At 38.4% G+C, this 25,167-nt stretch overlaps 1 protein-coding gene across 3 annotated transcripts in view; it reads left to right on the top strand.

The window, feature by feature from the left end:
- The window catches only part of LOC123010534 (papilin), a 33,678-nt gene extending 9,061 nt beyond the window's left edge, over positions 1–24,617 (top strand). The window contains exons 2-31 of one of the 3 annotated variants that reach the window (XM_044407498.1): positions 10,694–10,751; positions 13,512–13,748; positions 14,868–14,947; positions 14,998–15,148; positions 15,198–15,575; positions 15,630–15,765; positions 15,816–16,153; positions 16,204–16,389; positions 16,436–16,609; positions 16,673–17,003; positions 17,054–17,280; positions 17,344–19,498; positions 19,546–19,902; positions 19,953–20,129; positions 20,179–20,358; positions 20,442–20,612; positions 20,686–20,904; positions 20,950–21,120; positions 21,170–21,376; positions 21,421–21,618; positions 21,663–21,860; positions 21,922–22,110; positions 22,243–22,470; positions 22,518–22,724; positions 22,777–22,910; positions 22,958–23,108; positions 23,209–23,685; positions 23,787–23,942; positions 23,989–24,102; positions 24,152–24,617. In XM_044407498.1, coding sequence (XP_044263433.1) covers positions 10,694–10,751; positions 13,512–13,748; positions 14,868–14,947; positions 14,998–15,148; positions 15,198–15,575; positions 15,630–15,765; positions 15,816–16,153; positions 16,204–16,389; positions 16,436–16,609; positions 16,673–17,003; positions 17,054–17,280; positions 17,344–19,498; positions 19,546–19,902; positions 19,953–20,129; positions 20,179–20,358; positions 20,442–20,612; positions 20,686–20,904; positions 20,950–21,120; positions 21,170–21,376; positions 21,421–21,618; positions 21,663–21,860; positions 21,922–22,110; positions 22,243–22,470; positions 22,518–22,724; positions 22,777–22,910; positions 22,958–23,108; positions 23,209–23,685; positions 23,787–23,942; positions 23,989–24,102; positions 24,152–24,348 — 8,182 coding nt within the window. In that variant the 3' untranslated portion in view covers positions 24,349–24,617. The remainder of the gene's footprint in view (positions 1–10,693; positions 10,752–13,511; positions 13,749–14,867; positions 14,948–14,997; positions 15,149–15,197; positions 15,576–15,629; positions 15,766–15,815; positions 16,154–16,203; positions 16,390–16,435; positions 16,610–16,672; positions 17,004–17,053; positions 17,281–17,343; positions 19,499–19,545; positions 19,903–19,952; positions 20,130–20,178; positions 20,359–20,441; positions 20,613–20,685; positions 20,905–20,949; positions 21,121–21,169; positions 21,377–21,420; positions 21,619–21,662; positions 21,861–21,921; positions 22,111–22,242; positions 22,471–22,517; positions 22,725–22,776; positions 22,911–22,957; positions 23,109–23,208; positions 23,686–23,786; positions 23,943–23,988; positions 24,103–24,151) is intronic. The other 2 variants (XM_044407499.1, XM_044407500.1) reach the window with 2 other exon arrangements.
- The last annotated feature ends 550 nt before the right edge of the window (positions 24,618–25,167 follow it).

Below are 25,167 nucleotides of genomic sequence, written 5' to 3'. Positions count from 1 at the left end.
AGAAACCGACCCTTTATAATATTAATAATTTTTAAGTAATGACGTTATCAGTATTTTTTTTAAATGGCAATCAACATTTTTGTTTACTGTTTTTGGTAATATTTTTTTTTTAAATAAAAGAATGTACATACCTAATACCAAAAACACTCAACAAATTTGTTGGTTGACATTTAAAAAAGTTAATGATGACGTCATTACTCAAAATCCAATGACGTTACAATACTGTCAAAATGTAGCATTTGTAAAAATAAAATCGACATGTTTGGAGAATTTTCTTGAAAAATGACCCATAACAAAAATATTAAATATGTAGCTTACTTTTGGTTCCTGTATGTGGTTCAAAAAACATTGTATTGTTAAATCTTTCAGTAGGCAGTGCGCGTAAGGCACTACTTTAAAGTAGGTATTATCAATTCTCTTTCAATAAACATTTTGTTTTTCACATTTGCAAGCTTTTTTTTATATTTTTTTAATGCTATATTATCTCATTTCAACATGATTGACCTCTGAACCCACCACACATAGTCCTAAAAGTAAACGAAATGAGCCCATATCTCCTTATTACCATCCAACAAAAAATCTAATTTTTCTGACATTTCTGATGTACTAAAGGTAAAGCAAAAAGCTCGTTCATTATTCAAATGCTGCGATCGACATGTTTGCTCTTCTGATTATATCCATCGAACTAATGCCGGTAATTAATAAAATTCGTCGTGTCAGCACGTTTGGACTTCGAAAGTCATGTCCGAGCATGGTTCAAATTTGTCATGTCATTTTACCAGCAGGATTCAATTAAGACTCTAGCATTTTCCGTGTTGGTGCATCTAGGAATGATGACCCAGATCGCAGCCTCTAGCATTGACCTTAGAAAACGTGCATAATCTCAGTACCGCATTTACCATATAACCACGGAATGAATGAGCTTGGCTACTTTCACATATGTACTACACCCGACACGAATACGTAATATCATCTTCCGGTGTGATTACTGAATGAAGTGTGACCGTGACCTCTAGCCCAGAAAAAACCATCTAGTATGGGTGCACTCCCTAATTGCAGCTTTCCGTTTTATCGATGGGTTTAATTAGTAATAAAACCAGGCATTCCCTTCGACCATCAAACCAAAAATATCGTAATTAATCCCCCCGTTTTGGTACAATGTAATTACATGGAAGATAGCTGCGACTCGGGGTACGCAAGCAATAATTAATGGTAATGGATTGAGATTGCCCAATAAAAAATCATTTTGATAAAGCGCGTTCCTAGGCAAATAACCCAAGACAAAGAGCACTCAGGTTAGCATCTTGGCCTTATAAGGAAGCCAGAACTCCCAGCAAATAACAACAATGTGTTAACCTTCACTTTCAAACTGAAGAATCTCTCCAGACACCTGACGCGAGATTAAAATTCTTCCAACCCCATCTCAGGATAACAATGATAATAGGATTACCTCTTTGATGAATGCATGCCTAGATTAATCGAATTACGTAATTGTGTGGAAGAGCCAGTCATCCAGGATCCTAAATAATGTTATTATAAGCCCTTCATTGACATACCCTTGGGAGGCCCACTTCGGCCGCCAAGAGGTGATTAAACGTAATTGCATCAAAATTGATACTTTCGGTCGTGGACTCTCGATGGGTGGCAAAAACGCGGTTAGATAAGCCATCTTGAGACGTCTTTGGAACCAGCACGATGCAGAAATGCCGCCAGCTGGGTGCACACATGGTTTCCGGATTTTTACAACTTAGTCCCACGACGTTTTATTTGTGGAGACTCCCATGTGTTTTACCGGGTTTCTGTGTCTGTGTGTCTTCGGACCCTTGGGAACAACGTGTCGAGAGAAAAGAGGTCCAAAATAAACAACTTCTGCTCCGCAAAGCAATTAATTCCACAAGAAGGGTTTCACGTGATCGGGTTTAGACTCGTGGGCATAACTGGTTTAGCTCTTCTATCAAGTTTACAAATTATTTACATATCCTTTTTTATTGCTCGCTTTGTATCTTTAACCCATTCATGGGTTCATCATTTTTTATTTTTTATTACACTTCCTGAAAACTCTTTTGAGTGCTTATTGTAATCCTAGAAGTTATTCAAAAGTAAGAATTACTGGAAAAATGATTTTTGCAAAAAAAATTAATGACCATTTTAGTGCAGAAATAAAGTAGTAGAAAGTAGTGATTCTATTTGTAGAAATGACTATAGTAAACCATAATTAACCAAAAAGGTATTAATAAAAAGGAAAAAAAAATTAAAAAATTTCTTCACTTGAAAATGTTAAAATTTGCTTGACACCGAGCTTGACACTATAGTTTAGGTACACGATTTTTATACCAAAGCTAAAAGTTATCATTTATTATAGATTGTGAAGCACTGAGTTCAAAAAAAACATTTAAAAAAATCCGCCACGTCACGTTTAAGAAATATGTAATTAACAAAAATACAAAAATCGCCAAACAACACATTAAAAATGAGTTACATTATTTTGTTTTTTAAAATTTTTTTGTATCAGTTTTTATAACAGTCCCAATATATTTTCATCCCAAATACCCCTGTGCCGATCTTTGAAAACCCTTCAGATCTTGATCAAAGTGTTCGCCCTATTCGTCACACATCTGCCTAAGTTTTTAGAAAAGAAGTCCAAATGCGGGTCAATGAATGTATTTTAAGACCTATTTAGACCCATCTGGTGATAACTTATAATATTTCAGCAACAATTTGAATTTTAAATAAATTTTAAATCGGAGGCATTTGTGCAGAAAGTAGTATAAGTAGGTATCGTTCGTGACAAAAACTGTGACGTGGTAAAAAAATTAACTATTATTTTTGTTTAATTAAAGGTTAATAAACATAAAAATAATAATCTGATGACAGGTGTATTAAAAAGTTATTATTTGTAAACTAGTGTAATTTTTCTAGTTATTTATCGTACAACTTTCGATTAAGCCGCAAAATAGCTACACAGTGAGTTTTATTATTTGAAACAGTCGTAAATATTGTTAGTAATAAAGCTCTAAATGATAGTTATGACACATCCCGCAGGAGGTTGCAGACAGTTGGACCGGAATTTTTACAGTCCATCCCTATAAAATAATCCTTCCGGAAATAATAAGTTAACCACGAACCACATGCAAAGCCCCTGGATCTTCTTTCATTCTGCAAAAACACTGACAAATCGTGAGAGTTCCCCGTTGCATAACATGCAACTCGCAGAAGAAAAGTGAAATTTTTCTCAGCGCCGGTTCTGAAGTATTGCTATTTGAAGAGCCAGGAGCGTCTCTGCTTGAATATTTCATTCGAAGAGGGCACTCAAATATTTCATTTTATCTCGTTACGTGATAAATTGCATCAGGCAGATCGAACGTGACTCCGTCTTCCTCACTTTTGGACGAATTCAACATTCTCGAGTTATTTCGGTTGAAAGAGGTGTTGATAACGAAAACCAATACCCAAACAACTTAATAGTTGGGCTCTTAACCGCGATTATGTTATTTATACAAGCGTCCATTAGCCCCAACTTTGATTTAGGTTCGAAATTCGATAGTTGCGGTAATTAATCGGTGGAGAGGTCTAGGGCGAGGTGTAGACGAGACTAAGGATCGGTGAGCTTGATGTGTGGTCCGGCCATCAAGGCTGACTCCACCTAGACATCGTTGGGCCACCACAAGCCACGGATGACTGCTTCGCGGTAATAATCAGCCCAAGTTGCACCGTGACTGACCGTTTTCACAATGTCTAAATTAGAAGAGACTGTCTGAAAAAACTTATTCAGACCGGCCAAAGGCGATAGTTATTAACACCTTTTTTAGCGGACGGAGTTGGATGATCTTTTAATAAGCTCGATGAAAGAAAAAATCTAATTTTACTTTATACACCGGCATCAGGTCGAAAATTAGATAAGAAAATAAATAAAGTCGTCTAGGTTTATGTCTTGGAATAATTTTGGATTTTTATAAACAAATTTTATTTCGGAGCTATGTGCCGTCTAAACAACCTGTTGGAGGCAGGTTTATTTTATTGTTAAGTTTCATTTTTTTGGTTTATAGCGGCCATTACGAGTAGATAGACGGCTTGAATAAACAAGCAACTTAAACTTCAAATAAAATGGTTTATTGCTGACGTCATTTTTTGAAATTCTAGACAGGAATTATTGCAAAGAAAAGTAAAGCTTTCTTCCATAAAAGTGGGCCAAATTTTGGAAGTTAGTGTTTCCATTTAAAAAATGACAACATAAGATGTTAATTTTAGATAAAATATCTTGTTAGTTTCTTCTATTACAAAATGTTTTGTTAAAATTAATAAAACAAACAAAACATCAAAGAATTAAAAAAACTGTGCTAATATTTTGTATAAAAAAACCATATGTATATTCCTCGTCATTTTATAATAATTGCAAACCTTTATTGTTTTATGTTCTCTTCCAGGAATACACAATAATGTGCAAAATTAAAATTAAGACTTAAAATTATTTTGTAATTTATGTTTATTGCTTATCGATTTGTTATTAACTAGGAAATTGCTTTTCTAATAATAAATGAAACCCATTTAACTTAAAAATTACATTCACTAACAGACTAATGTTTCTATTTTTAATTTCAAAATTTAATTAAAAAACGAAGGTTCAAACAAATGTCTTGAGTAACAGATATTTTTACTCATAAATGAGATTAATCAAGAAAGACGTGTCCTAGTTGGTAGATACATAACAAATGCAATGTTTTACTTTAAATTTTCTACATTTTCAACAAAAATAAAATAAAACGATTTCGAAGAGTTCTTACAACTACTCTATTTAAGCAAAATTTGAATATTTTGCACTGAGGCAATCCCCTGAGTTAGTATCAATGAATTATTATCAGCAGGAAGAGAAAGTGGGTAAATGTATCTACCGGATGTATTGCATCTTCAACTCATAAATCACCATCAAATAAAAACTCTAATATTTGAATCTAAAATTTCGTAAATACATTTTTAAGCAATGGAAATTGAATACTGTATCTTTGTCCCAAAATTTTAACATTTTAATAACAAATCTTGCATCTGAAATGAGGTTTAGAATTAAGAAAGCAGCTTCACGAACTAACAATAAACAGAGTACAAAAATTCGTGTCCCAGAAGGGAAATGTATGAGAAAAATAAAATACTTATCTCTATGATAAATGTCAGATTGAGCAAGATAAAAGCTGGATCATCAGTGTCAATTACACCATCCACTCCTAGTTTCCCAAGTAAATTTAAATTTTATTACACCCGATTTAATTTTTCATTTCTGTCGGCACTTAAAGCTCCTGGAATTCAGTGCATCCTAAATGTGTAACTCTCGTTGAAGTCGTAATCTCACACGACGTAAGTGATAATTTGCAATTTAAATGTTTTACTGGCAATTAAACTGATTGCGAACTCAATCAATAACAACTACAAACGAGAATTCTTGCTTGAAATGAGCAGACAAAGAGTCCCTTTTTGGAATGACGATTGAGACCTGTTCCAACAATAGTTGCAGGTGATTTTCCCAACACTAATTAATAATTTCATGAGTAAATGAATTCGGTACAAATTTTTGCTCGTTAATAAGTGAATAAAGGATGAAACGAGCGGCAGAACAATAAAAGTTTATTTACGATATAGAGGCCAGTCGGTATAATAAATCAAATGGCACAGTACTGAAGACAAATGTATTATCTTGGCTGTAAAACTGCACCATGCGAGGCCATCAAAAAGGTTTTCTCATCGTTGTACTACTAATTAATCGCGTGCTAACACGGAACAGATCCATAAAATAGTTCCATTTTATCACCACTGGACCCATTAAATCCCGAATTAAAAAGATCTTAGGCCAAGTACAATCTAAACTTTCTCCGAGTCGTAAATCACTGCACTTTTATGACATTTCGTCCATCTGTTTGATAACCGTGGAAAATCTTCCCAAAAGCCTAGGACTGTTTGTTTTGTATAATCCATGGGAACACCCATCGCGGTGGGAAAACTCAAGAGTGACATTTGGTGGACTCCATGTGGAGTGTTGGCATTGGAGGTGTAAGTGATAAAATTATTCATCTTCCCAGACACTAGGCAGACTTATGGCTAGCGGCTAGAGGCCGGATTGCGTAACGCGATGACCATAAATCAAGAGGAGCCCATTTGGTATAATCTCGTGGTTTCATAGTACCCGTTTTTCGTCTCGTTATCCAAAGTACTTTCTTCCAATTAAGTGAAAATTTATAATGTCGTTACGATTGTTATCGGGCATGGTGTAATACGGTTTAACTGCTTTTTAAGAGGTGTCATAATTCTCTTCTTTCTTGCGGGACAAGTGCGAGCATCAATGACGTTTCCAGTAACCCAGTCCGTGAGAATCGCTTCCAAATAGGGCCAAAGTCACTTTCCCGATCTTGTCTCGGTGCGTTTATAACACTGAACTGGTTTCCCAATCGCGTAGGAAGACTCTTGTAATTTCTGACACGGAAGGATTCGCTTTTCCCTCAGTAATAAACTTCTCGAAACGATTTTTATGATGTAAACAACCAAAAATTAAGTCATTCGGAACCATAGAGGCTTTGTAGTGCCCCCTTTTGTCGACAAATGGTCCATTCAAGTGTTTACGTTATAAAATCTTTCATTTTCAAGTCCTAATAAACGTCGAAAGTGTAATTTCAAACAGAAATAAAAATGCATCACATTAACTTTCTTTACGATTATCGTTCAAGTGTAAAAATAAGGTAGTTTACTTCATGTTATTCCATTTGCATACCGTGGAGGAAACAAAGGGCTATAGTGAGACGCAATCTCGCCTAATGGTTACATTTGTCAAAAGAACTTGTTGAAAGATTGATAAAGACCAGACTTTTCTCGAATGCCAGACAAAGACTAAGATAAATTGAGAGATGATTGCGGCTGTAAGAAGATGCGGAACCAAAGGGGAAACTCTTCAAGAATTTTAAACAAAATTCCACGCTAAACATAAATGTGTTCGAGTGAACTATCTTTATTAACTATGTAGGGGTTCAAAAATGTGCAGAAAAGTAATTTATTTCTTATTTTATTTCTAATGTCAATCATAGCACTATTGTTATTTTGATTGAGTGATTAGCATAAAATATCCGGGAAGCAATAATACATTCATAAAAACACATTGTAAAAAATCAAAGAACTTATTAGCTCATTATTGACGATAGCATCGCGTGGTTTTTGACCGCCATTTTAATTACAAGCAACTAAAGCTTTCAACCCAAACCAGTTCGATTTTTTCGGATGAAAAACAGATGGTTAATCACTTTTGATATTGCAAATTTTTTGCCTTCAGCTACTTCTAAGTATCGGCTAATCATCTTGTAGGTTTCAAAGTGCAAAGTTGTTCTTTTCTGGTTTAATCAAGTACGATAAAATTTATTCCTCTTGTTAGTGTTTCATTTCTCATTTATAACAATTTTCTATTTTGCATTGTTGATTATGTTACAAAGGCTTCCATCCGTCACTTTCACAGTTAATTGAACACCAGACATTATTATGACTCTAACAAGATGCATTATGCCACGCCCAATTCCATATAAATTAATAATGCATTTAAAAATTAAGGCGACCAAGTGCATCGCGTGATAAAATAACATGTTTTAGGAAGTTAACGAAGAAGCAAGCGACGTATCTGGTGAAAAAAATCAAAGATATGCTTTTAACTTATGGGGTATGTGACAGTCGACTAGTTACAAAAAAGAGTAGTCGGGAGCGGTGATTTGAGTTATGATATTGATAAATCTCTTCACACTTAATTAAAGGAAAAATTGTTGCTTCATTATTTTCTCAGTGTAGTAATTTGAAATTGTCAAGCGTTTGAGGTCAAGGATTCAAAGAGACCGAGATATTTCGCAGCTGAGAGATGCTTCTACTAAGTCCAATATTGATTGTATGGTCTACTAAGATAAACACAGTGTAACATTAACGGAAACGATTAGGAAAACAGAAAGTAATAAAGATAAAACAATAAAAAGTACAAATGACAGTGCTTGGGTTGTTTTGGTTGGTCGCAAAGACAAAAAATGTTTTGAAGAAATTACTACGTCAAGACATGCTTGAACAATTATGTTTTTGGACAAGTTCAAAAACATATAATTAGATGGCAATTTGACGTGGTGAAAAAAGCGCATCGTACGTGCGTTCCCAGAAGCAGAGACAATCTAATTTTTCCATCAAATCTCGTTGAGCATCTAAGCACGTTCCTCGGCCGTAATCGATTTGACCAAGTGTTAAGCCCTATCTCTCGATAAACCCGAGTAATTTAAACCTGTCATATTTCAACAAAACATACAAAACAAAGCCTCCATAAACAAGTCGGCAATATCAGATTATATGCCTTGCTCATCCATCACAATGGATAATAAATGTTTCACAGTCAGAGCCCTAGCTCGGAATATTGAGAAGAGCAATCACGCAGACGAGATTATCAATGAAGTGATCCCATTGATTTTTCATTTTCCCACAGCAAATACAAAAAAGGCGAACCTCTTCGGTCCCATTGACATACCGAGATGCACCAGATTTGCATATTTATGTTTGACTGTTTACGCGGCTGTTAAACCGGAGTTAAAGCCTCGTAAAAGCGGAGTCACTGCCCCCTCAAAAACCCGAACCCTGTGGTGAGTTCGCAAATATAGGTTAATCAGAGGCCATGGACATGCGGTTATCGATACCAACAGCCGCTGGGATATCTACTAAACTTCCTAGCCCCACGCAAACCCACGCTTTCCGCACCGATTCAGAACGATGTTATTACTTCTTGCAACAATTACCAACAACTTTATTGCAAAAATTCAAGCTCACCAAGATCACCAGTGTCCGATTTTGGCACATGGCCTGATGCGTTCAAGACTGGCATCGCCGTTACCTGCTCCACGGTAAAAAAAATATAAACAAAACTTACCTGTGGCATTTCGCTATCCGTGTAGCAGGACAGCAGAGGAAAGAAGAGGAAGGCAAGGTGCGCTTTGCATACCTGGCGGATAATACCTGCGCTGTATCGCGTTACGAAAAAAGTGGTTTGCACCACAAAAACTGGCCACAAAGAGAGGAGCCCCTTTTTTTCTCGCACAAATGAAGCTTTGTTTAGCACTTGAAGCTCTTTATCCCCTGCTTGTTGTTATTGCTTGATTTATTGTTCATGTCGAACAAGTGAAGCTTTTGGTTTGTGTGCAACCGACGATTGATCCATCATAACTTTGTTTCTTGCTCGTAATAAAATTTGTTTATTTACAAAGTGAACCGGTCTTGTGGTGCAAACCGTTGACTCCAGGTGAAAGCAAATACGGTGTATCGCGTTATTTGGTTGGTTTAGCACGACGTTTCTACCTCTTTCTGTTCCTGGTCTCCTTAGCCGCGGACCCGAACGTTAAAAGCGAATTCTAACAGGTGTTAATTGACTTTTTGGCTCTTACGTAATTATTACAACCGTATCCACGTAACGTAGTCTATTCCTCACGCGAGCATTGACACTCGAGCGTGAAAGTCTCGAGGTAAAAATTCGGGGAACACCACACAGCGTAGAGAATGAATTAGTTATCATTGATGAAGATTTCTTAAATAAATTAATTTCCCATTAATCAACACTTGTGGCTCTCGGAAGGGGGTACGAGATAAATCATGGCTCACAAAGCCTATTTCACACATCTTTGAGCATCTTTACGCAATCTAAGAGTGATAATTAGGGATAATTGCGTTGCTTGCACGATCTGTTAGGACAACTGATGTGGCATAACGGGGCATTAGATGCATTTTAGTCGATGCGTGACACGGATACCTCGCTGTTATCAAATATTTCGCACCAAAAAAGTTGTATTCCCACACCTCAACTTGATTGACATAAGCTAATGTAATAAAGCGCGGTAGGTAAAATCCTGCGATCCCTCAATAGCAGGAGAACATCCTCGCAGGAAGGCCGCCAATCCTGACGCATGCGGCAATTATCGATCGTCGACTTTCCCTTTTTTCGTGGATTGTCCCCAAATCGATCCGAAAACCTTTCCTTGATTAAATCACAATTGCTACAATTTCTACTCAAATAAGCAAAACTAGTAAAGTTAAGTTAATTGAAACGGGAAAAAAAATAGGGCGTTGTCCTGGCTAAGGGAGTCCAGGATTACAGCTAAGTTCCCGAATTTGCGGTCACAAACCTCTGCTCTTCTCAACTCTCCTGTTCATCAGGAAGTAATAATAACCCGTGTGTCGACCCCGCACAAGGTTATCTGCAATTTTGGCTACTAACTTGGTTTTAGTTCGGTTATGCCGTCGTTTTGAATTTTGGTAATTTGGTGGTCGACTTTGTTGACAATAATAAAGTTTCATGATTGTCTTGAGATGAAAGGGGGAGTGAAAAATGAACCGTTTTGTTTAACAAACTGAAACTAATACTAAGCGCGATAAATATGTTTGTCTGTCAGAACTAATTACACCTGCCATTGTCCCCAATTAAAATTGTTGAACTGAAGTGCCGACACTATCCCACTAAAATTTAAATTTCCAAGTGCGTGAGGTGCCTTAACTATTAATTATTCCTTCGGAGATAGAGACCATCATTTATTTCAGTTTCCAACTTGTTAAGTTAACAGTCTCGATAATTAAATGTCTCATTAAATCACTGCATTATTGCTTTTAAAAGAGGATATCTAATGTTTTGTATGTGTAATCCCTTTGGTTTTTGTTGCAGGTCGCCGCTGATCCTCTTCATATTTATCACATCCTTTAGTAACGTACTCAGCAGACATGTAAGTATAAATCAGCTTTTATCCTCACCTGCCATCCAGACAAATCATGAGATAAACCGTTGAAAAAATTTAGGTCACTGTCCCGCGAATTTTATAAATAGACTCTTTTTAAACAAATGAAGTACAGAACCAGAAGCTGTTAAATAACCAAACAGAACCGAATTAAACAACCCATCAAACTTGTTTCAAATCCAAATTTTAAAATAGCACAATTTAATCAAATCGGGAGATTATTTTAATGGACTGGCATTACATCATTATTGCGGAGTATAATTGATGCTCCAGATGAGATAAATATTTACGTTATGGCACACGATATTTCCCGAAACGAGGCGTTATTGTTATTAATATGTAGCAGCATCATTTTACGACCAATCAACTTTATTCGATAATTTGGGTGAATCGGTGACCCGCAACAATTTTGATTTATTGCGTGTAAAAGCGTATAATCATCAAGGAAAACCAATCTCGATGCTCCCGTGTGGTCGCCTTAAAATTACGCCGATAAATAGATAATTGTACGGAAAATCTTCAAGAGGCCAATAAATCTCAATGTGATTTATGTCTGGTGGTTTCGCGGATTTTTAAAGTTATTGCATTAAAAGATAATAGTTTTCAATCGTAAATATGTAAGCAACGGCGTGAAATACGACTGTTTTATTATGTCTATTGAATTCCTCTCGCCCGTTACATTAGATAGGTTGGGTTCTCAAGGGATCATGTGGGTTTTAAGGTGTTCACTTGAACTCACCTCTATTAAATTCTTCAACAGGAAAATACCTCCATTTCGCACCCAGGAGGTAATAAATGAGTAAATAATCTTACACTCAATGAAACGCAGGATGACTACTAATATTTATTATGACAAACTGCAAACGATAATTATGTATGTCATTCAAAATTCTTTGTTGCAATTGCTATAAAATCTCACTTTCAATAGACTACATTTTTAAAGTGATGTACTAATAGTTGTGACATTTGAATCCAAGAGAAAAATTCCCGTAATGTAAACTGACTATTGACGGGACTTTCTAGAGATTATGTAAGAGGAAGTTGTCTTCAATTAGTGAGCAAATTAATTGTCATGTGGAGCTTTTCTCGAAATGTACGACAGATCTAGAATCAAACTTACGTAAATTATCTTGAGTAACGTATTACTGTATCTAAATATGATAAATAAAAATAAAATCAAGCAAGTTTTTAATTTGAATACTGACTGTATTCTCCCTATTCCCTTATCTCCTCTTCATCAAAATTCTTGTTTGCAAATTAAAGCAGAGTATTGTCAGTTTTAAATGCATAAAAAGCATAGCCTCTGGTTAAGTTGTGACTTATCAAGTTCAAACAAAAGAAATAAAAGGATTACAACGAAGCATCAACTTTGTTATCCACGGTCTCCACGCCTCAAGCTTTTCTTGTCAAAGCTGTTATAAATAAGTTTAAATGTAAACTACATCATAAGGAAGAGATCATATTTTTATATCTATTTTGCTTATGAATGGTTAAGTACTTCAATTGTTAGTCTAGTCTAAAAATATATTCGCCGGTTGCTTGACGTTTCAAACACAAAAAGGACTGATATTTACTTTTCTCTATTTAAGTAACAGGAAATGCAAGAGAAATATTTGTTCAATTCGGCTAAAATAAGATACCTTTTATCAATGACAAATTACATTTGCTCTATCTACACGAAACGATGAAATATTTTAATAAAAATTGACCAAATCCTTGAACCAATACAGTGGCGCAGCGGGGTTTAGGGGATCGACTTTTTTGAAATGACGTTTAAATGAGTGCCCGAATTTTTTTAAATAAGTAAACCGGCCCCTAAACTCTATCTCTGGCTGCGCCACTAAACTAACATTTTCCTGTAACGAGACGCATTACGAAATGCTCCCTTTCCGTAATTCTTTTACTAGATTTTTGAAAAAAAAAACGGGAAATAAACTTCTCTCAATTTATAAATGTCCTAAGCCATTTTTGAATTTCAAAGAAACATAAATAAAAAACAGTTTTATCGATAATGGAAGTAACTTTTTCAATTTTATATTCGAAGGAGCTGTGCATCTAACACCGTTTGGAAAACAGGGAAGAATCCATTTACATAAATAAGCAGTAGAGTGGTAATGTTTAAAATAAAATTCTTTTCCTAATATAATCAAGTCAAATGAAGAAAACATAATGAACACGTATTCTAAATACTTGTACAAGAAAAGAAACAAATTTCCTATTTAGATGCCTGAAATTCTTTTAGATTTTTGGCCTCGGGATCAATTAATAATTTAAAACCAACTAATAGTAGTAAACTTTAAATTAGGAAGAAATAATAATTGAACTGTATAAAATCCACTTTCAATCCATTGATCCTATCTCAAGTGTCTGTTTCCGAAATTGGGTTACCATTACCATGATTGGCTCATTTGAATATATCGTCTCGGAACACAAGAAAGTGATCAATCAAGTAATTACAAGTCTAGGTGCCCTAGCCTACCTTTTGAGATTCAAGTGACAAGATACGGCGTCGAAAAAACGGTTTATAATTGACGGAAAATGGAATGCGGCTCTTCGCTTATAAGGACAATCGTCTAGTCCGCGTCTACTCTCGCGACTTTTGCCATTGATTATTTATAGCTTGTTTGACATTCCGATCAGTTCGAGTTATGGTCTGCTGAATTCCCATTGTTGCCGCAATAAAGCCATTACCCACGATAATAGCAAGCCCACCGCAATCAAGAAATTTCTGAAACCATTTCTTTGCAGCGCATTCGACATCACCGAGACAGGTTCAAAAGGCAGCAAGGGGCCCACTTATACTTAGCTGGTAGTTACGTGTTTGAAGGGGGCGATGGGCCTGATATTGGCCCTTGGACTGATTGGTCTTCTCCGAGTCCTTGCTCCAGGTCATGCGGAGGGGGCGTTTCCACGCAGACTAGACAGTGCACACTGGGATACACGTGCCAAGGGCCCTCCTCCAGGCATTTCTCGTGCAATACGCAGGTAAGGAGACATTGGCACAATTAAACTATTTTTAGGTGTTACATGAGCAATGACCGCGCTTAAACAAACCGATTCATGAGAATTCGCAATGTTTGCGTTGGGTTTCCTCAAAATCACTTACTTAATTTATCGTCACTCTAAATAAACTTGCGGGAAATTAATGATAGGAGGAAATGAATTTGGTTTTGATAAAATTACATAAAATGCATTCCGTGAAGTTCATTAAGAAAATAATTTTATTTTAAGATATTGTTGTGGAGATTGTCCATGCTAACAAGAGGTTGTTAAGTCTTCCGTTCTAAAGCGGTACATCAAAGAAAATATTTTAAAACATTTGCAGGGTGCCAGGAAGAAGGTGGTATTTATCTGGCCGGAATGGACTGTCCCTACAATTAGTGCCTCTTTTTTAAATACAGGTTTCCTCAGATTTATTAAATTCCTTTGTAAATTCTACTTTTCCTTTTATTTGAACTCCGGAATTGAGGTTTTCGTTTTTTCCTTATGCAACTAAATATACGCCTGGGAGAAATATCCTATACCGATCTTCCTAAGTTGATATTTGTTTTTCTTTCATGCCCCAAGGAATTCGCGATAATTGTAACTAATGGCAGAAGAATTACTGATTGTGTCTCTTGCGTTCAATATGTTTTATTGTTCGAGTCAATTGATTTTGCATTCAGCAATCAATAGATCAAAGCGTAAATCAATTATTACGACAATTAGCAATGGTTCCAACGGCCATTACACGGTCAATAACTTACTTGACGTAGTGGACAGTTAGACAATGGACCCAATCATACGTCTAGTTATTCCAACCACGTGTCGGTGTCTAAAAAAAGAAATTCCTCTCCGTAAGCACACCTAAGACCCTTTCATTAATGCTGTCCAAGTTCAAGGCCGGTCGCGTTATCTTGACGAATTATTATAATCAGTTAAGAATTTTAAAAAAGTTGAAAAATCCTCTGCCCTCGACTTCCACGTGCTTTTAGATAAAGAGAGTCATTACTCAGCGACTCCTGACGCAACAATTAATAACAGGACTACCTCCTTTTTGAAGATAAAATCACACCGCGTCGCTTTTAATCTTCTTATTAAGTTAAAACCGGCGATTATTTTCAGGATTGTCCGGATATTGGAGATTTCAGGGCGCAGCAATGCTCGGAATTCGATAGTGTCCCTTTTAATGGGGTACTTTACCAGTAGGTAAAATGATTAGAAGCGCAGGCAGGAAACTAAAGCAGTTTTTTAGATGGATTCCATACACGAAAGCGCCCAATCCGTGTGAACTCAACTGCATGCCCAGAGGTGAGAGGTTCTATTACAGACACAGGAACCAAGTCGCCGATGGTACCAGATGCAACGACGAAAGCCCCGATGTTTGCATCAACGGAAAATGTCAAGTAATTGCGAAACTATTAATTGAAGTTTCAAACTAAAATAAATCTGTAGCCAGTAGGGTGCGACATGATGCTGGGGTCGGACGTTCGAGAGGATAAGTGTAGAGTTTGTGGGGGTGATGGGAATACTTGTAAAACAGTAAGGGGGCTATTAGACATGCAAGACCTTCAAGTGGGATACAATGACATTCTTTTAATACCAGCGGGGGCTACTAATATTTTGGTGGAAGAGGTCGCACCGTCAAACAATTATCTAGCAGTACGAAACACTTCAGGCCACTATTACTTGAATGGTAATTGGCGGATCGACTTTCCAAGAACCATGGAGTTTGCAGGGTGCAAATTCCACTACAATCGGGACCCCCAAGGGTTCTCAGCCCCCGATAAAATCACTTGTTTGGGGCCCATAGACGAAGCTCTCTTCATTGTTGTAAGTTTTAACCCAAGTTGTACCGTGAGGTACCACCAAAAACACATTTTGTAGATGCTATTCCAAGACCATAACGTCGGGGTAGCTTACGAGTACAGCCTCCCAACCAATATTCAGCCAGGCTACGAAACCGAAAGTTATGCGTGGACTTTTGACCAGTTTACTCCTTGTACTCAAACTTGTGGAGGAGGTACTATTCTTCATTTAGTAATTCTCCTTACTGTGATATTTCTTAAATAGGGGTACAATACAGAAATGTGACTTGTGCTGGTCGTCGAAGTTTAGAACCGGTAGATCGCAGTCTTTGCGATGCTAACAACGAACCACCATCATCACAGAAATGTGCAGAAGTACCTTGTGAAGCTCAGTGGGTACCATACCCTTGGGGTAACTGTTCGGCACCTTGTGGTGAGGGTGGTGTCCAAACTAGGGAAATAGCTTGCCAACAAATTATTTCAAATGGTTACCCTTCTTTGGTTGATGAGTCTGAATGTGCTCGACTTCCCAAACCACCGCAACAACAAGAATGTAACAAAGGACGAGTTTGTGCAAAGTGGCATATAGGACCCTGGAAACCGGTAAGTAAACTTCACAAAAAAGACAATTATTGCTAATGTTTTGCAATTAGTGTGACCACCTATGTGGTGACGGTAAAGAAACTCGGCAAGTAAAGTGTTATCGGAAGGAAGGTTCAAACATTGAAATTATGGACGATTCGGAGTGTATACCCGTAGAGCCTAAACCAGAAACTGAACGGAAATGTAATCTGAGACCTTGTGAAGGTGTCGATTGGATAACTTCAAGGTGGAGTGGGGTAAGTCAGTACTTTTGGCTTTTGGTAAGTCTAAGTGGAATTGTAGTGTGATAAATGTGGATTAACGAATGAAACTCGGAAAGTCCAATGCGCTACTGCCGCCGGTGTTGTGTACCCCGACAACCTTTGTGACGCTGACCAAAAACCGGAAATGGTACAACAATGCAATGCTACGAAACCCGCCTGCGAGTACAACTGGTATGCTTCGCAATGGAGTGAGGTGATTACAGTTTTATTTCATTAACTCCCTTGAAAACTGTTCTTATTGTAATGGTATTAGTAGTGTTCTGCTCAATGTGGACAAGGTGTCCAAACCCGTAGTCTATTTTGCGGACTTGTTGGTGAAGACGGAAGTGTCAAGAAAGTCGAAAATGAAAAATGTGATCAAAATAAAACGTACGAACTGATTAGGAATTGCACTGGAGAAGTTGAAAAGTGTGCAGGGGAATGGTATAGTGGGCCGTGGACGGAGTGTTCCAAACCTTGTGGTGGTGGCGAAAAAACCAAGAAAGTTGTTTGTTTGAAAGATTTTCAAGTAGTGGATGCTTCCGAATGTAATCCTGACGAAATTATTTTCGGCGATGAACCGTGTAACACGCAACCTTGCTCTGAAGGTTGTTGTTTTTTTCTTAACGGACATTTGGATAAGTGTTGGTTGTTTTAGATACCATTTTGCCTACTGATGTTACTAAGTCTATTGACGAGTCTGAGTCGTTGGAGCCAACGGAAGAAAGTCCTGTAACAGAAGAAACTCCTGCAACAGAAGACGATAAACCTACGACTCAGGATGATGAGTATGAGATAGTTCCTGATGACGAATGTGAAGATGGTGTATGGGTTGATGAAAAAGGACGTCCGGAAGATTTGAAAGAAGGTGTTACTGAACCAATGGTATAATTATTTTTCTGCGACTCAGAATAATGGTTACATTACTTTTTGCATTGTATTACACAGGGTGAAGATAAATTAGGTTCAAGTACCGATTCTAGTGTAACTGGATGGTCGAAAGAAACTGATTTATCAGCGGATGACTTAATGTTGAGCGATGCTCCATCATCACCTATCGGGAGTGAAGGTACTACAGTTTCTGGTTCCGGAGATGAAGAACTTACAAGTGAACCAAGTAGTTCAGGTGGTTCTACGGTACCATTGGAAACTACCATGGAAGGTTCCGGAGATACAGGATCACCAACATTTGAAACTGATACTCCTATTGAAACCGACAGTGGATCAAGTGTTGAGACTGAAGTTACAACAGTTGCTAGCAGTGACAGCACTGACAGCAGTAAAAGTAGTGTCGAAAGTACGGATTCTTCGGGAGTTACAGATTCTTCAGATGCTAGTTCAGATGTTACAACAGCTTCATCAGATCAAACGAGTGGTTCATCTGACGTGTCTAAATCATCCGACATGACAACTGAATCATCAGATTTTACAACAGAATCGTCAGACATGACCACAGAAATTTCCAGTTCCAGTAGTGATTCATCTTCTGATAAAACGTCAGAAAGTGATTCTACTGAAACTACTGATCCTACGCAAAGTACTGATCCCACAGAAAGTACTATGAGTACTGATTCACCTGACACTACGGATAGTACCGATTCTGCTTCAACTCAAAGTTCTGATTCAAGCGAATCTTCTTCGGTCGATAGTACTTCAAGTGTTGATCTTTCATCGGCGACTGAAAGTAGTGCCACTACAGAAGGCGGCAGCTCGGAAGCAACAACCATTGAGTCTTCATTGTCTCCAGAACCAAGCGCAGACTTTATTGGTGAATCAGATATTGGAGCTGACAAAGCCACGACCATGAAGTCCACTGACAGTGAAATGACAGAAAGTGGTGTTACTGATGTAACCGAAAGTGGAATGACTGATACAACAGTAGAATCAAAGAGTGGTTCTGAATCGACAACTGAACCAATGGAAAGTTCTGAAACCTCTGATACGTCGTCGGAAAGAAGTACTGAATCAGGTGCTACTGAAACCACAACTGAATTCACCGGCAGTACTGAATCACCTGGAAGTACTGAATCAACAGAATATACAGAGACCACACCAACCGATTATGACATTTGGACATCAACGACAGAAAGCGGTCCCACGGAAGAAACTGCCACAGACGTTTGGAGCACCACTCCTATTACCGACATATTCGAAACCTTAAAACCACGAATGTGCAAGAGAAAGAAACAGAAAGATTGCAAAAAGACAATGTTCGGTTGTTGTTGGGACAAAATTACTCCAGCTGAAGGACCATTCGATAAAGGGTGCCCCAACCCGAAAACATGCAAGGAGTCTAAATTCGGATGTTGCGAAGACGGCGTTTCACCCGCTTTGGGCCGAAAATTCAAAGGATGCCCCTCAACTCACTGCAATGAAACCCTGTTTGGTTGTTGTCCCGACAACAAAACAGCAGCTGAGGGTAACAACAAAGAAGGTTGTCCACCACCGCCACCAGCCTGTCTCAAAGCAAAATACGGTTGCTGCGAAGATAACGTCACTGCAGCTAAAGGTCCCAAACACAAAGGTTGCAAAGAAGAAGAAGTTCCAACGACGACAGCAGCACCTGGAACAAATTGCAACACTACCAAGTGGGGTTGTTGCCCAGATGGTGTACAAACCGCTCAAGGAGAACATTATAAAGGGTGCAACATCACAAACTGCACAGAATCGTACTACCGGTGCTGTCCTGACGGTGTTACTCCAGCACAAGGCCCGAATTATAAAGGTTGTAAAACGCCATGTGCTGAGAAAGACTTCGGATGTTGTCCTGATGGAATTACACCAGCGCATGGACCTAGCGGTGAAGGTTGTTGCTTGGCAAGTCCGTTTGGTTGTTGTCCTGATAATATTTTACCGGCACGAGGACCAAATTTGGAAGGATGTGGATGTCAATATTCACCCTACAGGTGTTGTCCTGATAACGTCACTGCAGCTAGAGGCCATAACAATGAAGGTTGCGGGTGTCAATACACCGAACATGGGTGTTGCCCTGATGAGTACACTCCAGCAGCTGGTCCCGATTATCAAGGCTGTCTGTGTCACACTTTCCAATTCGGTTGTTGCCCTGACGGAGTCACTGTGGCCAAAGGACCTCACCAACAAGGTAAATTATTCCCAAATGTCCTTTACAACCTCAAAATTTTTTTTTAGGTTGCGGCTGCCGAAATACCGAGTTTGGATGCTGTTCCGACGACAGCACCCCAGCCCAAGGCCCCAACTACGCCGGCTGTGGTTGCGCTTCCAGCAAATATGGCTGTTGTCTCGACGGTACAACCGAAGCGCTTGGAGACAACTTCGAAGGTTGTCCCGAAATTCCGCAAAACCTTCAGGAAAGTTGTACCCAACCGAAAGAACGCGGAACGTGTCGGAACTACACCGTCAAATGGTTCTTCGACATGGACTACGGTGGTTGTTCCAGATTCTGGTACGGAGGATGTGACGGCAACAACAACCGTTTCAAGTCGAAAGAGGAATGTGACAATATTTGTGTCAAACCAGAAGGCATCGGTAATAAATCCCTACCACCCCATTTAAACGTTAAATTAGTTTTTGCGCAGATAGATGCAAACTCCCCAAAATACCGGGTCCTTGTGAAGGGTACTACCCTCAATGGTTCTACGATACGGAACGAAAACATTGCGCCCAATTTATCTATGGGGGCTGCCTGGGCAATAACAACAGATTTGAGACACGAGAAGAGTGCATTTCGCTTTGTGTGAAAGACGATAGTGTCGGTAAGAAAGAAATATGCAAAGTGGTGACACAAATAATAATGGTTTTTAGACGCGTGTGAGCAAGAAAAGGATGAAGGACCGTGTAAAGGTAATTATTTGAGGTGGTACTACGACAAGACCAGTCAAAGTTGTCAACAATTTATTTACGGGGGCTGTAAATCAAATAATAATAATTTCCCAACGGAAGAAGCCTGCAAACAGCAATGTACGCAACCTGGTCGTAAAAAAGGTAAGTCCTTTCAACACCTGTATAATTTGCATGTTGTAACTTTAATTGGCATGTAATGTAAATAATTACTAACTCGGTGTTAGATCACTGCTCTTTACCTAGAGCTCAGGGTAGTTGCACGGAAAGAATCCCTCGCTGGTACTACGACATGCCTGAAAAGAAATGCTTGCCCTTTTATTATTCGGGTTGTGAGGGTAATAACAATAACTTCAACAGTAGAGAAGCATGCGAAACTGACTGTCCGAAAGAAATCGGTGAGTAATTGCACGAAAACTAACCGCCAATTTCTAATACTTGGGACAATTCTAATTTCATTTTCTTGTATAGAAAAAGACTTGTGTCAGTTAGCTGCGGATACTGGTACTTGTGGCAATTATACCGATCGTTGGTACTACGATACAAGAGAGAAAACTTGTCGGCAATTCTACTATGGTGGTTGTGGAGGAAACGGAAACAACTTCGAAACACAGCAACAATGTGAACAAAGGTGTGACAAAAGACGTGCACCTGAACCACCTCAAGTACCAAATGGACAATTTACCACAGGTACTACTAAAGAAGCATAATGAAATTCTCATAAACTATTTCCAGATATGTGTTTCCTACCAAGCGAACCAGGCAATTGCCGAGAAGCACAATTACGCTACTTCTACGACAGAACTGATGGTGTGTGTAAAGGTTTCACCTACACTGGCTGTAATGGCAACAGAAACAATTTCGAATCAGTGGATCAATGTTTGCAAAACTGCGGAAACGCTCAAGGTACTTTACCAGCTTTCAATTTTTCACCTGAATTTTGTGATTTTCACAGATTTGTGTAAACTCCCGCCGGTTGTTGGTCCTTGTAATTCCGAATACGAACAATTCTACTACGACGAACGCACCGATTCGTGTCACGCGTTCAATTATGGGGGCTGTGAGGGTAACTATAACCGATTCCCGGATAAAGCATCGTGTGAGCAAAGATGCAAGAGGAGTCCCCCGAGTCCACAAATTCCGCTGACGCAAGCACCTCCTGGTGAGTACCATAATTTATAAAACCCCAACTAACGTAAATTTTAGTGCAAACGCCCCCAAGCACCGCCATGTGTTACGAACAACCAGATCCTGGAAATTGCACCGATAATCTTTCGGTCTTCTTCTTCAATCCGGCAACTAGAACATGCACTCCTTTCACGTATACTGGATGTGGCGGTAATGCTAACCGTTTTAGTAGTGAAGAACAGTGCGAAAGACAATGTGGTAGATTCAGAGGACAAGGTATTTATTGCGATATTTATTATTGTGATTGTAATTTTGTGAAGATGTCTGCAATATGCCGATGGAGCGAGGCCCCTGTGAAGCTTACACCCCCAAGTACTACTACGACAGAGGTATAGGACGATGCGCCAACTTCATTTATGGTGGTTGTGGTGGCAATGGTAACAGGTTTAGTTCGAGTGAAGAGTGCGAAAAGATTTGTGTGACCCACGAGGAGGATCGAAGCAATGTTACCAGTACTGGTAAGTACCCGAAAAATGTTTCTCTTCTTTGGGAGATGGTACAGTACTTATTGTTCTTTAGCCGTCTGTGAATTACCCGTGGATACGGGTTCCTGTCAAGATGGCTACCACAAACGTTGGTACTTCGATAATGCACGTGGGGAATGCATTGCCTTCATATTCAGTGGTTGCGGTGGAAATTTAAATAACTTTAAAACATTCCAGTCGTGTGTCACATTCTGTAAAGATTATTTGAGTGTAACTCAACCTCGTAAGTCGATTTGTGTTATTGTCACACTCTCAACACCACGCACACACTGCCACGGACCATGCTGAGCTTTTTCATTCACTCTCATTGTCGAATTTTAACCACAATTGTCCTAATTAATTCTTTGGTATTTAGCAGTGGGTCCTCAAGATCATCCATGCCAAGCCCATTTCGACGAATGTGCCACTTTACGATGCCCCTATGGTATTGAAGCATACGTCGACGATAATCAGTGTAATCGGTGCCAGTGCCAAAACCCTTGTAGCAAAGTTGACTGCCCCCCGAATTCTCAATGTGCCATCGACATCAACAGAAACAAAACTAGTAGTCAAGATCCTGACTTTATAGCAATTTGTAGAGAAAGTAGGGCTCAAACCAATGTAAATGTGAGTACTTAGTTCTGGTTTTAGTCAACAAAAATGGCCAATGTCCGATTTTGGAACACCACGAACAAAATAACTGCGAACAGGAATGTAGAAACGATGCAGATTGTCCTTTGCACCTAAAATGTTGTTCCACTGGTTGTGGTACTTCGTGCATCGAGCCAACGGTACCAGCAGAATTGGTTACGCAACAGTACCAACCAGCTTATACTGAAGCACCAATACAAAGTGACTGTAAGTGTTATAATTATTTCACTGAATTCTCCCACAAACATATTTGTTACAGACTATCCACCTAAAATCGACGTCCAAACGTATGAACCTGAAGTCCAAGGCCTTATTGGTGATCACGTGACTTTGAGATGTGCTGTCACTGGCAACCCTAATCCTAAAATAACCTGGAAGAAAGATGATATTTTGGTAACTAATTTTGTATTACTTGTTACAAGCTATAATTTCTTTTGTAGATTGATGGTACTCAAGCCAAATATAGGATTAAGTTGGATCAATCCTTGCAAATCATAACGTTGCATAAAACTGACTCTGGTGTATACTTATGTACCGCCGATAACAGTGTTGGTGAACCAATAACTAACAAAATAGTACTGAACGTCATCGGTAAGTACCTTCTTGTGTGGTTGTAGTTTTCTTGTAGTTAACAACATCTAATACTGTGTGGTAGATCTTGTTCTAATCTTTAACTAATAACTAAACTTAGACGGTCCTCCCCGGCCTGCCACCGTACTGGAACCTGAGAGTCAACCCAACGTTGTTGTGTCACTTAACGCTCCAGCAACCCTCAATTGTCTAGCCTTGGGTTATCCCTTCCCTGCTGTCACCTGGTGGAAAGATGACAGTCTTATCCCCTTAAAAACAAGCCAGTTTGAAGTTCGCAAAGACTACTCTCTTCTTATCCATTCTGTAAAACTGTCAAATCTTGGAGTATATACTTGTCAAGCCTATAACGGTGTTGGGAAAGCTGCCAGTTGGTCGGTTGCGGTGAAAGCGAGAGGTCCTTACCATAGTACCAATCCTAAAGATCAAAAATATTTGAAATATATTGTGAACCCACCTGAATTGCCCACAACGCCAGCTCCACCTATCTATAGACCCACCTCTCCACCGTACTTACCACCGGCCAATAACGAAATTTTCCCGAATAGAGAGCCCGGCCCTGGACCTGCCACTTATTTCGGTAAAGTAGTTTGTGATTAACACTAGTAAATGTAGTTTTGAGTGCAAAAATAACATTTTCCTGATATTTTACAACCAGTCAGTGAAACGTTTTGAATTTAGTGCCCGTCACAGCAAATATCACAACTGACAATCAGCGATTCCCTGTAAATTCGGATATTGTAATTCCTTGTGACGTGGAAGGATATCCAGCTCCGCAAGTCCAGTGGTATAAAGACGGTATCTCGTTAAGTCCAAACGAACGAGTCCATATTTCAGGTTTGTTTAATAAATTGAATCTTCTGTGTGCAATTTTTACTTGTAGATAATAACAAACTGACGATTTTACGAGCAACTAAAGCGGATTCCGGGGTTTATCAGTGCGAAGCGGCAAATTCTTATTCTAAAGCAAGCAGCAGCCTCACAATTCTAGTTGATGGTAATTTTACGTTGTTTATAGTGTAAAGTCTTACATTGTTTCATTTTAGAAATGTTTATACATCCCAATTGCAAAGACAACCGCTTCTTCGCCAACTGCAACCTTATTGTAAAAGCGAAATTCTGTTCGCACAAATATTACGCCAAGTTCTGCTGTCGGTCATGCACAGAGGCTGGCTTACTACCAGTGGATGGCCCACACTTACACGATGACAAGCAGTCAGCACTCAGTTACAACTTAGTATAATTTTTAAATTTATTGTAATTGCTAGTCTCATTATTTTGTTACAAGTTACGAAGTATAAAATTCACTAACAAATTTTGGTATTATAAGAACGTGTATGCTTCTTGATTTTTGTACTTAATGTGTTTCCTGAACTCGTAAGCAATTGTAGATATATTTTTACAGTGTGTGCAATTATTGATGTAACTCATGTATGTATATAAAATTTACGTTAATATTTTTATAATTTTTTTAATGTAAAAATGTGTTCATTACATCGTAAAATTCAAAAAGCTTGGCACTTATTTTCCCCTTCGCAAAGAAAACATTCTCATTCAGTTCGTAAAACATACTCGAATGAGAATCACCCGGCGCATCCACCAAAATTGCAAAATTTATTTTTATTTTTTTAATGCACTCTGTGCCAAAATTGTCGCATATTTTTCGAAACCAAGTAAAACCAAATTTATGTTGTCTAAATTTTGTCTAATACCATAAAGCAGGTAATTAGTCCGTATATTTTTATTATTAACATGAAACAATGCGAAATAGAGGGACGTTTTAAAAATTCACATAACAGTTTTTTTAAATTAGAAGACAAAAGTGTCTAATAATGCGTATTTATTCTTTTTTTGGTAATTACTGCTTGACATCGCCTATCCGTATTCTGTATTAAATGTCTTACGCAATTTTGGTCAACTTTTTGTCAATTTTGGAGTTGGCGAGCAAACTTCAGACGTCTTCTGTGGTGCTCTGCGTTTAAAAGAGGACCAGTTGCGACTACAAACGGTTGTCTTCTGACAAATTTGAGTATGATACATTCGGAAAAACTCTTAACTCAAG

The sequence above is a fragment of the Tribolium madens genome, unplaced genomic scaffold (assembly GCF_015345945.1).
Source record: "Tribolium madens isolate multiple individuals breed KSU strain unplaced genomic scaffold, Tmad_KSU_1.1 Scaffold_91;HRSCAF=231;Tcas5.2_LG7, whole genome shotgun sequence".
Classification (NCBI taxonomy): Eukaryota; Metazoa; Arthropoda; class Insecta; order Coleoptera; family Tenebrionidae; genus Tribolium; species Tribolium madens.
This window is presented reverse-complemented; position numbering and strand designations above follow the sequence as displayed.